Here is a 12,514-nt window from a genome sequence, read left to right on the forward strand (position 1 = left end):
ATGCCGCTGCAGGACGACACCCTCCGAGAGGTGTGGGCCTCAGACAGGTCGGAAGCCCCGAGAGCCCCACCTGAACCCCGGGGCCCAGGTGCAAGGGCGGGCGGGGCGGGCAAGGGGCGGGTGCCAGTCTGATTCCTTTGCTATCCTCAGCGGGCATGAGGAGGAGGACCTGAGCCCCCAGGTGCAGCGGCGCTCCAAGCAGGTATGTCACCCCCAGGAAGGGGGACAGAGGGATGCCCACGGCTGTCAACCAAGCAGGTCGGGCGGCGGGCGGCGGGGCAGGTCGCCCTCCGCAGCGTCGCGGGTCTCAAGGCTGGAGTTTTTGTGGCGGGAGAGAAAAGGGCTTTTAAGGGTCGGGGTGCCCGGGGGAGGGCAGGGGTCGTGGGCCCTGGAAGTGGCCGTGAGGCATGGGAGGTGAGCCCTCCTCACCCCAAGGGGCTGCGGCTCCCCTCGGGATAATCCGCGGTTATTTCTGGCGGCTCAAGGGATTAGAGGGCGATGGCAGCCCTGGAGCCCCCCTTCCTTCCTCGCCTCCTCTTGACCCCCACTGCACAGCGATCCGCCCCGGGACCCAAGTTAAGGAAGAAGAAGCCCGAGCCCCCCGAGTCCCCCGAGTCAGCCAAGCCGCGGAGACCTGCAGGTGGGCGGGGCCGAGCGGCGCGGGGGCGGGCGGGGGACCCGGGACCCGAGGTGAGCGGCGGCGGGGAGGGAAGCCGGCGCCTCGGTCCTGACCCCCACCCCGCCTCGGCCCAGCCGGGCGGAGGCGGAGGCCGCGGGAGGAGCCCGCCCCGGAGCCCACCGTCTACGCCAAGTTCCTCAGGGACCCCGAGGCCAAGAAGCGCGACCCCCGGGAAACCTTCCTGGTAGCCCGGACCCCAAAGGCCGAGGACGGTGAGAGGACTGGAGGGAAGGGCCGGTGAGGGAGGGGCTGGGCTGGAACTACCCCTAAAACAAGTGGAAACAGCCTCATTCTCCGGCCTTGACTTTGAGCCAGTGATGTGCTAAGCACCGACCTCAGGAGGTTGATTCTCTTGTTCTTTTTCCCATTTTCCGTAGAGGTTAAGAATTTTGCCTTAAGGGACAGCTAGGAGCCAGAAGGTAGCCCCGATGGCACTGACTGGGGTTCAGAAATAGTGGGGACAGGACAAGGAGAAGAGGAGGGCCCAGTGAGAAGGAAGCGAAGAAGGGGACATGGGAAGACACAGGGAGGGCGGAAGGAGAGGAGGGGAAGGGAGTCAGGAGGGGCTTGCAGAGAGGGTGTTTCCCAAAATAGTATCCTGAGGCCAAAACCCACCCTCCTGCGACCTATAGACGGGGATTTGGAGGTTCTTCTCATTCATCCAGGAAGGAACCAGCTCCCCTATTGTCCCTGGTGCCCACTCACCCCCCCAGATTAGGGGGCCCACCCAGCCCCCATTATAAAGAGGTTTTATCTACAGAGGAGGAAGAGGAAGAGGAAGAGGAAGACCAGGAGGAGGAGGAGGAGGAGGAAGAGAAGAAGCAAAAAACCCCTCTGCCTGCTAAGACCCCCCTAAGAAGGCTTCTGCAGACAGGAAGGAAAGGAGGGCCAAGGCCCAGGGCCCAAAGGGTGGGTACTGAGTCCTCAGGGCAGAGACAAGCAAAGGTGGCCCTGACCTGAGGGCTGGTGTCCCGGATAGGGAGACTCAAACCTCCGAGGGGACTAGCACCTTGACGGGAGGGTTTCCTCCAGGGGTTTCTTCCCCAGCGGTCCTTAAGGACATAGATCAATATGTGCTCCCCACACACACACCCTTAGCTGCCCCCCTGCCCAGGATACTCAGTGAGTCCAAGGTGGGCAGAGGATTTTAGTTTTCTTTGTGACTTTTGTTTTCTTAAGTCAAAGTGAATGAGTGCTTATTAAAGTATCAGTGTGATGGCAGTAAGAAGAAATCAATGAATAAATGCTGTCATGGCTTCCTGGCCTGGGTGCCTTGGCCTACAGGTGCCTGGAGTCCACATGCGTGCAGGCATTTAGAACCTTGGGCCTCTGGGGAGAACCAGAGGACTAGGGTGCTGGCCTAAGCCAGTTTCCTGGAGGAGAAGGTGGGACAGTAGGAATCCGGGGCTCAGGTAGAAGGCCTGGTGTGTGCGTGTAGGTGCACACACACCTATCCATTTGGTAACTGCTGGTTAGGTTCCTAGTTTTTATGCTTTTTTGGACTGGGGGTGGGGGACACAAGACAAACAGAAGGCTGCAGGCCCTGTCAGGCCTTCAGGAACTGGAGGAAGTATGAGGAAAGTTCTTCTGCCCCATTAGGCAACTTATTTTCCTAGCCCCCATCTTCCATTTCCAGGGGACCTTGGAAGCCCTGATGCCCCTCGGAAACCTCTTCGCATTAAGAAGGAAGCCGGGGAGGGGACCAGGACCAGAAAGACAAAGAAGAAAGGTGAGCCTGGCCAAGGAGGTGCAGAGGATTCCAATGTGGTGGGGGTTGTGACCCCTGTGTGCTCAATGTGCAGGGTCTGCAGAGGCTGACAAGGACCCCTCAGAGAGTCCAACCAGAGTGAGGAAGAAGACCCCAGTAGCCATGTTTCTAGTTGGGGGAGATGGCCCAGCTGAGAAGGCTTTGAAGAAGAAAGGTGGGTAGCAGTGGCCTCTTGTGCCGTGACAGTCCAGAGGTGGGGAGCTGGGAATATTTACATCGTGTGGTACGGCGCAAGGGGAGGAGTGTGGGTTTGAGAGTCAGGAAAATTTAGGGGCCATCTCAATCCCTGATGTTGAGAGCTGTGTGGTCCCAGGCAGGTGTCTCAGACTTTCTGGGGCTCTGGTAATAACATGGGTGGACCTGCTTATTGTGGGGAGGGTCCAAGTGAGCCCTGGGTGTTGGAAGTCCTTGGACAACCAGGGTAAGGAGTTCACAATCATTTCCCCTCCGTGTCCAGGCCTGCCCAAAGGCCCAGAAGAGGGGAAGGAGGAAGAAGAGGAGGAGCCCAAGAACAGCAACCAGAAGGGCAAAGCCAAAGGAAAAGGCAAGAAGGTTAGAGCCATAGAGGAAGGGCCAAGGTGCCTTCAGGGAGGGGTGGCAGTCCTGGACTCAGGGGGCAGGGTGGGGGGGCTTGGAGTGCAGGGCCTTGTGGGTTGGGGGTCTTGGGGTCACTTGGGGTTAGAATCTTATCCCCCACCTCGGGACAGGATACAAGGACAAAGGGCAGCAGGATTTTTTTTTTAATATTTTTTTAGTTGTCAATGGATTTTTAAATTTTATTTATTTATATGTGGTGCCGAGGATCGAACCCAGAACCTCACACATGCAGGCAAGTGCTCTACCACTGAGCCACAACTCCAGCCCAGCAGCAGGTTTATAAGAACTGGGGAGGCATTTGTGGGGTCACGAGGCTAGGACTGGTCACCCAAAAGCCTTATGTCATCTGGTGTCCGAGGCCTCCCCTCTGCAGAGTAGCCAACACACAGAGATGTCTCCATAGCTTCCTCGTGAAGAGACACATTTTTCGGTACCAGGAAGGTGGGACACACAGGCAGAGGGACACATCTGTACGCACCTTCGGGCACATGGAGTGGCTGATGGTCACCTGGCTGTACCAGTTGTTAAAATATTTCCACATACTGCTCTGAGTTCCCTACCCAGGACCTCCCAGCATCTAATCAATTCAGCAACTAAAGGGTTAACGCCTGGTTATCCTGGGCCACAGGGATTGTCCTCCAGATTTACCAGGATTGGGCTTTCTCCATAGGCAGAATAGGTTGTTAGATATTTTGGATATTGTCCCTGCCCACAAACAGAACTCAGGTACCAATGCACTTCAACTGGAATAAGAGGAAAGGGAGGTTTTTTAAAAAAAAGTGATGAAAGATGAAGATCTTTGAGAAACTGGTTCACACGCGTGGAGAGCACGCTGCATGGGCAAGGCCCTGCTCTTAGCGTTGAGGGTTTATTAGTTTGTGCAGGAGTGGTCAGGTCTTGTGGGACTGATTCACATTCACCAAGATCTCCAGGTGCTGATGAATAAACTGAAAGGCCAATCAGTTATCTCCCCGGGGGGGGGGGGGGGTAATATAATTGCAGCACAACCTTCAATACAGTAGGCCCCTGAAATTCACAGCTGTGGAAGTATTGAATAAGTTCTGCTTCCTCCATATCACATTCCAAACATAGTTTTGTGTTTCTCAGTTTCTTCTGGAGCAGGCTGAAGTGGAGACTAGAAGGTCCTTTGCCCTCTGGCTAAGGGCCCGCTGCCCCCAGCAGCTCCCTCTCACACAGTGCAAATCTGCCCTCAGTCGAAATGGCCCGCCACAGTACACCAGGGCTTCCAAGTGGGTCACACATAGCATTTAATCCTCAAGTGCACACACCATGCTGGTAGTCCATTTTCTCCCCGATGTTCCATAAAGTTGGGCTTAGAATCTTTGCTCCCCTTCCCATGAGGGATGGAACATGAGGACAAAGGGCACCAAGGCCTGTGAGAACAGAAGTGACCATTGTGGGGCCACCTGGTCACCCTACGACCTTATGTAACCAAATTGTTACTGGGAGTTTCTCAAAGAGCAAAGCGAGCATATTCCTGCACTCGTGTATCAGCTAGGTATTGCTATGTAACAAATTGCCCCCAAACTTAGTATCTTCAATACAACAAATATTTATTTTCTTACACAATTTCTGGATGTTAGAAATCTGGGATGGGGTTAACAGGGCAGTTCTGGCACAGGGTCTCATATGAGCTTAAATTCAAGGTGTCAGCAGGGGCTGTGGTCATCTGATAGCTGTCCTGGGAGTGGACAGTGTACTTCCACAGTGGTTCACTTCCATGGTGTGTTGGCTGGAGGCCTCTGTTCCTCTCTACCTAGAGCTCTCTCCAGAGCTGCCAGGGTGTTTTCATGACATGGCAGCCAACAAAGAGAGCCCAACAAAGAAAACCAGGCAGAAGCCTAAATATATGACCCAGCTTGCAAGTGACTCACCTTCACTTCTACCATATTCTTTTGGTCACAAAGACCAACACTGACACACTGTGGGAGGAGACCAGAGAAGAATGTAAATACTGAGGCAGGAATCACAGGAGCCATCTGTGGTGGGGACAATGTCCACTGAATATCTACTCTATGCTACTAATAACAGTAGCAGCTAACCCCTGGACAGTGTCACCTGCAAACCAAGGACACAGCGGTGCTTCCCCTCAGCCTCAGTTCACCCTTCAGATGCAGAGTCCTCTTGAGGGAAGATCTTTCTAAAGTCTCTGATGACTGGCCTTGGTGGTGCGCACCTGTAATCCCAGCTATTCAGGAGGCTGAGGGCAGGAGGATTGCAAGTTCAAGGCCAGCCTCAGCAATTTAGCAAGACCCTGCCTCAAAAAATAAAAAGGACTGGGGATGTAGCTCAGTAGTGAAGCAACCCCCCCCCCTCCCGGGTTTCATCTCCAGTAACAAAACAAACAAACAAAGACCATGGACAGACAGGCTGTGGAGCAAAGCCCACACCACCTCCTGCTGGGTGCACCACCTGGTGAGGCTCTCAACTTCTCAGCTCCTGTTCTGTGCAGTGGGGACAGTGTCCCTGTGGATCAGTATGAGGATTCAAAGAGTTGATAGTCAAATGCCGGGGGTGTGACTCAGTGGTACAGCGTTTATGTAGCATGTGCAACGCCCCAGGTTCAATCCCCAGGACCACAAATGAATAAAAACCCAATGATGCACAAAAGAAAAGATAAGAAAAAAGTTAATATTGGAAGGTGCTTAGAACCTTAGAGTTTATATAGAATACTGGCATATAGTGTTTATACCAGTATTTGTTAAAGATGTAAATTAAGCAAAGGATGGGCGTCCCAGGCAGCCATTCTCCCGCTAGCACCAACTTCTCAGATTGAGTCATAATGGTTAAAGCAACAGATCCAGCCCGGCACCGTGTAGTCCCAGGAATCTGAGAGGCTGAGGATTGCAAGTTCAAAGCCAGTCTCAGCCAACTCAGTGAAGCCCCTATCTCAAAATAAAATTAAAATAAAGGAGGGGGAGAGCCCCGCTGGGGATGTGGTTCAGTGGTTAAGCAACCCTGGGTTCAATCCCCAGTGCAAATATATATATATATATATATATATTATATATATATATATATATATATATATATATATATAATCAATAAATAAATATCTAACAGATCCTTTTGTGGTTCATGAGGCGATGACCTGGAATTTCACCCCACCGTGTGAGGTGGGTCCCCTCAAAACTGTTACGAGGTCGGTACTTAGACATTTGGTGTGAAAAAAAAAGGACGGACCGTTAGTGGTGGAACCAGGATTCGAACCCACACCGTCCAGCTCCAGGGGCTGGGCTCTAAGCCACGAGCTAAACCAAAAGCAGTAGAGCGCAGAGCCCCGGCGCCAACTCGCGCGGCGCGCGGGGCTGCAGCGCGACCCTTCTCCCTCACACAGAAAGCGGTGAGTGGTCCCGCCGCGCGTGCCCCAGCCCCGCGACCCGCTGAGCCGGCGCCGGCGCCCTGGGGCTGAACCACCCTCTGCCCACCCAGAAGGAGGAGCGCGCCCCGTCCCCGCCTGTGCAGGTGGACGAGCCGCAGGTCTTCGTGGCTGCAGCCCGCGCCCCAGGGCCGCACCGTGCGCTGACCGGCTGACCCGGGACAAGAGGGGCATGGACAAGGGCATGTATCCTTCCTACTTCCTGCACCTGGAAGCCGACAAGAAGGTGCGCACCCAGGGGAGGTGCGGTCCGAGGGAGGGGCCTCGCCCGGCTCTGTCCTCACTTGGTCCTCTCGCCTGTCATCCTCCCTCCCAGGTGTTCCTCTTGGCTGCAGGAAACGGAAGCGGAGCAAGACCGCCAACTACCTCATCTCCAGCGGACCCTACCAACCTGTCCAGAGGAGGGGAGAATTTCATCGGGAAACTGAGGTGGGTTGGCTTGCTGGGGCTGGGACAGCCAGGTGGGAAGTGGGGGCCATAGCCAGTCATCTCTGTCCCCCTGTGGTCGGTAGAGGCACCGTGGTTCAGGGGGCTTGGGGTGGTCCCCAGACCCTCCTTTTCTAACAAGTCCCCAGGTGATGTCCACACCTCTGGCCCCTCACCCACAGCAGGGCACTGGCTGCAGGAGGGCAGGGACCATGCCTGTCCTGTTAGTGGTTGCATGTCCAGCCCCTGGCCTGCAGTAGCCACTCAACAAGCGTTTCTGGGTGAATGGAAGCCAAAACAGGTCCTGGGCGCTCATCCCACCCTGGCCCCAAGTGTGAAGGGGGTGGGCGGGAAGAGAGGCCTCTCCTCTTTCATTTATTCATTTAACAGAAAACTTACATAAGGCCTAGGCTGCAAGCAGGCATGGTCTAAGCAACTTCCAAATGTTAACTCATTCATCCTCTTATCACCAAAATGAAGGAAATATTTATTTATTTGTTTATTTTTCGGGTCCTGGGGATTGAACCCAGGGTCACTTTACCACTAAAGCCACATCCCCAGACCTTTAAAAATTTTTTGACACAGGCTCTCCTCCCCCTCAGTCTCCTGAGTGGCTGGATTACGGGTGGCTCCTCTGTACCCATCAAGGAAAATACGGTTGCTAAGCCCGTTTTACAGATGGGAAAGTGAAGCTTGGAGAGGTTAAGTCATTTGCCTAAGGTCACACAGCCAGTAACAGAAGCTGGGATTTGAATACTGCTCTGTCTTCCTCAGATCCAACTTTTGAAAAGACCTCCCAGAGGGGGAGGCCTGGGGCAGGGGACAAGAATTGCTCAGTTCTAAAACAAGCCACATTTGCTCTCCAAACTTCGAGGCTGTGAGGAAGGGTCTCAGGGCAGGATGTGAGGAAGGAACTCAGGACAGGAGGTGAAATGCCCTTGGCCTGGCCTCCAGTTCCACTCTGCCTGCAGGTCTAACCTCCTAGTGGAACCGCTTCACAGTCTTTGACAACGGGCAGAACCCACAGCGGGGAGGAAGCAGCACTGACCTGGGGAGGCCTTCGCCAGGAGCTGGCAGCGGTGATCTATGTGAGGACTCCTCCTGTCCCCATGCCAGGCTCCTACTCTTGCATGGGGCCAGCCTAACGGCACCTTTCTCTCAGGAAACCAACGTGTTGGGCTTCCGAGGTCCCCGGCGCATGACGGTCATCATTCCCGGCATGAATACAGAAACGAGAGGGTCCCCATCCGGCCCCGAAATGTGAGCCTGCATCCCCTGACCCCTGGCCCTAAAAGATCTTGTTCTCTATGTGACCCACTCTAAGGACACAGGGATGAGGGGAGCCAACACCCAATCCCCTGAGCACACTCATCAATCTCGCACAAATTTCCTCTGCAACCTCTGAAGTGAATCTAGGTTCTTTGTAATTGAATTCATTGAAAAGACCACAGTGAGTTTTCAAAGTTGTTATCAAATCATCCATTCATATTCACAGAGTTGACAGATTGTGAGTGGCATGTAGCATTCTAGGTACCTGGAAGGTATCAGTGGACCAAACAAAGAAGTGGCCTGGAAGTTGGGACTGTGGTAGAAGGAAGCAGCCAATAGACAGTAGTAACGGTGATAAATGAGTAGAATGATGGAGTTGTGATAGAAAGTGGAGAAAGGGAGGTATCCAACAGAAGGGAGATAGCAAGTATGTGTGTTGAGGTTTCAATATCAAATATAGTCACTAAGATGAGATCCGAGCAGTCTGGAAGGTGAGGAAGTGAGTCAGTGTCTGGGGGAAGGGCATCTAGAGAAGAGAGCCAGTGCAAAGGCCCTGAGGCACAGAGTACCTGCTTTGAGGAATGGCTAGCACAGCTGGAGTGACCTGAGGTCAGAGGTGAGGATGAGGGCAGATAGGGCCTACAGGGAGATAGGTGCCTAACTGGTTTTTGCTGAGAGAGGTGGGAAGCCATGGCAGGGTTTTGCGTGAAGCCGAAGCCATGACATGGCATATTTTTTAAAAAATATTTTTTAGTTGTAGGTGGACACAATACCTTCCTTTTATTTTTATGTGGTACTAAGGATTGAACCCAGGGCCTCACACATGCTAGGCAAGTGCTCTGCCACTACTTGGCATATTTTAAAAGCAAGGTTGTTGGTGTGTGTGTGTGTGGTTGGATGGAGAACTGTCCTGGAGACCGTTAGGTCTGGGCTCTGCTCCCGAGTTCTACTCCTGAGCTCTACAGGTCGGGTGAGTCCAGGATTTCAGAGACAGGTGACTGGCATGTCCCATACTCACAGGATACTGATGTCACTTGACTCGTTTACAATGAAAAGTAATACCCCTGTCAGCTGATCACTCCACATCCTTTCCTGCTGGAAAGCCAGGCTGTAATCAGGCCGGGCTGAGCCGTGGGGCACCAGCCATGAAAGGCTGTCTTGAGGTTCTTAGCCGAGGGTCCCCCAGCAGCCCCTTCTGTGCCTGGAGTCAACACACACGTCCAGTTTGGGCTTGGCAAGAACCAAACGCGTGGTTCATTCATCCTGCAATCATTTATTAGACACGTCCTCTGTTCTGGGAACCGGAGATCCAGACTCCACACAGGGGTCACCACTGCGCAGTGAATGATCTATCTATTCAAAATAACACTCGGCGTGCTGTGAACTTACTGAATCCTCACAACGCGCCATTGTGAAAGAAAATGAGGCACCCTGTTCTGGCGACAGGGTGTCCAGGCCCCTCAAAGGAACGGTAAGAGCAGGAAGCCACGGAAACACAGAGATGAGGTGCTTAAATTCGATGTGGGGTCTGGAAGGCTCCTTGGAGGAGGTGATATTGAGTGGACACGCTCCAAGTCACGAACCCGATAGGTGACATGGACACTGGGAAAGGACCATCTCATAAGCACTGTGAGTTTCAGAAACTCTCCTCCAGGGACATTCTTTTGGCCACTGTCTACCTGTCCATCTCACCAAGCTCAACTGTGCACTCCTTGAAGGTTCCAGAACATCTATTTTATCCCTGTAATGGGTGCTAGCCTGTAGCCGTCTTCCAGAACCCTCAGGCACTAACGACACATAGCACCTGGGTGCCAGGAGCCCTTTTCCAGTCTCCAGCCCTCTACTTGGGTACCCCCTTGGACTTCCCTCATTCGCACGCATGTGCACCCTGCCCCCGAGGACCCTGCTGAGGCCAGGCATGCTCTCGAACCCCTTGAATGGACATGGATGGCCAGCCTGCACACCTGCGGCTGGCCCCAGTCAGCCTGAGCTCTCTGGACCAGCTCTAACCATCCTCTCCCTGTCCGCTCTCCCCCACTTCACCCCTGGCTCCCAGGCCAGCGATGGGCTGCTGATACGCTGGCAGAACAAGACCCTGGAGAGTCTCATCGAGCTGCACAACAAGCCACCTGTCTGGAATGAAGACAGTGGCTCTTACACACTCAACTTTCAAGGCCGGGTCACTCAGGCCTCAGTCAAGAACTTCCAGATTATCCATGCTGACGACCGTGAGTATCAGAAGGCCAGGTCAGACTGTCCCCAGCATCCCTAGAACCAGGACCCTCACTCGCCCTCCCCCCACTAGCCTGGCTCCAACCCTCATGCCTGTAGCTGAAGTATCCAGCAGGGTCAGCCTCCTCCATGGGCAGTCCCACTGTGCTCCTGGGAACCTCAGATGTTCCATGGAGCTGTCTTGGGGTTCACTGTTCCAGGTTCTCATTCAAGCATTGACCAGAACTCTGGGGTAGATTCTGGGACATTCTGGGTAAGACTGTGTTGAAGGGAGGGTTGAGCTGCTGGAGTCTAAAAACCACCAAGAGCCCAAATTCTTTGTGGTCAAAGAGGGTGCTGAGGCTCAGAGAGGGCAGCCCTTTGCCCGCCACAGCTCTTCCAGGCAATTACACTGGCCCTTAAAATTTATTCCATCAAACTGACAGTGCTTTCTATGTGCCAGACACTGTTCCTGGGATTTTACAGCAATAGCATCATTAAATTCTTTCAATAAGTCTGTGAGGAAGGTACTATTATTAACCATATTTGGCAGATGAGGAAACTGTGGCACAGAGAAGTTATAACTTGCCCAAGGTTACCCAGCTAGTAAGAGGTAGACCTGGGATTAGAGCCTTCATAGTCTGTTTCCAGTGCCCATGCTCTTAACCCTCAAGATGGTTGCCTTTTTTTGAAGCAGGGAATGCTTACTCTATGTCTTCTCTTAAGTGAGGTCAAAAGACTACACTTAAGGAGTTAGGGTATGCAATTAAGTGAAAATGTTCCTGTTATAAGCCTGGGGGAGAGGTCCCCACTACAGTGAGGAAGTTTAGGACTAGAAGGGTATCTCCCAAAGGACTTGAGGTTCACAGGGTTAGGCCAACACTAAGCAAGCCCCCATCCCCCACTGTGTGCTAGCGATGTGCCCAGTGTCACCTGTCCCCTGGCCTTGGGACTGCTTTCCAGATCACATTTCTGGTGAAGCCTGCTCTGCCACCAGACAAGAGTTTGGGGGTATTTTTAGCAACTTCCTGTCCCTATGGATGGTGGGGGAAGTGTTGAGACTGGGGCTGGGAACAGGGATCAGAAGGGGATAGTGGGCGAGTGAGGCCTCTGGCTAAGGAAGGGAGCCAGTGCAGTGATTCAGCCTGGGGTCTAAGGTGGGTCCTGGGGGCCAGGGATAGGAAGAAGAAATGGGATCTAAAAACAACAGTGAAATTGGGAAGGAAGGGTTCTGGGTGGAGTTGGCTAAGTTTGACAGGGTCCTGATCTACTTGATTAAGTGCCTCCTTCAGCTTGGCTCTGCGCGGCAGCAGATAAGGCAGGGCCCCTGGCCCCGGGGCGGGTGGGGGTGGTTCACAGTGACAGACCCCAGTAAAGTACAGGTGGTGTTGTTGGGTGACACAGGGGAAGATGGGTGGAGATTGTTTGAGGATTGGTGATCCAAAGGGAAAGAGACTTCTCCCTATGTTAAGAGCATTGCCTACCAGGATAGGGGTCCAAGGAGGTCTGGAGCCGCCCCCACCCGTCTTGTATCCACAGCCGACTATATCGTGCTGCAATTCGGACGCGTGGCGGAAGACGCCTTCACCCTAGACTACCGGTACCCGCTGTGCGCCCTACAGGCCTTCGCCATTGCCCTCTCCAGTTTCGACGGGAAGCTGGCCTGCGAATGACCCCAGCAGCCCCTCAGGGCTCGCCTGCGTGGGGGAAAGGATTCAGTGGGGGGTGGCGGGGTCCCTCCGTCACAGCCCCCTCGGAAGGCTCCTCCCCTATCGGGAGCTGACCCCTCACTGCCTTTCGGTGACCTCGGTCCGCTCCCCAGCCTGGCACAGGCCGAAGCGGGCGGAGCTCAGACGGCGGCTAGGATGGAGATGAAGAACATCTGGAGTTGGAGCTGCACATCTGGTCCGCGGAGCTCGCCTGCGCGCTTCACCCCCCTCCTCCCCGCGCCCCAGTCACTTCCTGTCCGGGAGCAGTAGTCAGTGTTGTTTTAACCCCCTCCGGGACCGAGCTAGGGCTCGGAAGAGCTGGGGCGGGTTCGAAGGAGGGGGTAGTGACGGGGAACGAGGGCCAGGTACCCACATCTCCAATAAAGTCGCGTCCCAGGCCAAGCGCAGCGGTGGTTCTTCGGCTCGCGCGGAGAGTCGGGGGCGGGAGGGTCCGC

The 12,514-nt window shown here is 54.1% G+C and overlaps 2 protein-coding genes and 1 non-coding gene across 3 annotated transcripts in view; all 3 read left to right on the plus strand.

The window, feature by feature from the left end:
- Nucleotides 1-12,418, plus strand: Tulp1 (TUB like protein 1). The gene is given in 21 exon segments (XM_053743420.1): nt 1-47; nt 151-202; nt 556-640; nt 754-891; nt 1,440-1,532; nt 1,535-1,588; nt 2,316-2,408; nt 2,482-2,601; nt 2,905-2,999; nt 6,403-6,408; nt 6,498-6,554; nt 6,556-6,588; nt 6,590-6,687; nt 6,780-6,819; nt 6,821-6,873; nt 7,798-7,912; nt 7,914-7,958; nt 8,033-8,093; nt 8,096-8,130; nt 10,196-10,367; nt 11,890-12,418. Coding segments are annotated over 21 exon segments (1,626 nt in total). The 3' UTR covers nt 12,024-12,418.
- Nucleotides 6,129-6,234, plus strand: LOC124989854 (small nucleolar RNA U13). The gene has a single exon (XR_007109667.1). It is a non-coding gene; the product is annotated as a small nucleolar RNA U13 (small nucleolar RNA).
- The window catches only part of Tead3 (TEA domain transcription factor 3), a 21,386-nt gene continuing 21,087 nt past the window's right edge, over nt 12,216-12,514 (plus strand). Inside the window, exon 1 of the mRNA XM_047559213.1 lies at nt 12,216-12,237. Coding sequence (XP_047415169.1) covers nt 12,216-12,237 — 22 coding nt within the window. The remainder of the gene's footprint in view (nt 12,238-12,514) is intronic.

Source organism: Sciurus carolinensis, chromosome 7 (assembly GCF_902686445.1).
Source record: "Sciurus carolinensis chromosome 7, mSciCar1.2, whole genome shotgun sequence".
In the NCBI taxonomy this organism is placed as follows: domain Eukaryota; kingdom Metazoa; phylum Chordata; class Mammalia; order Rodentia; family Sciuridae; genus Sciurus; species Sciurus carolinensis.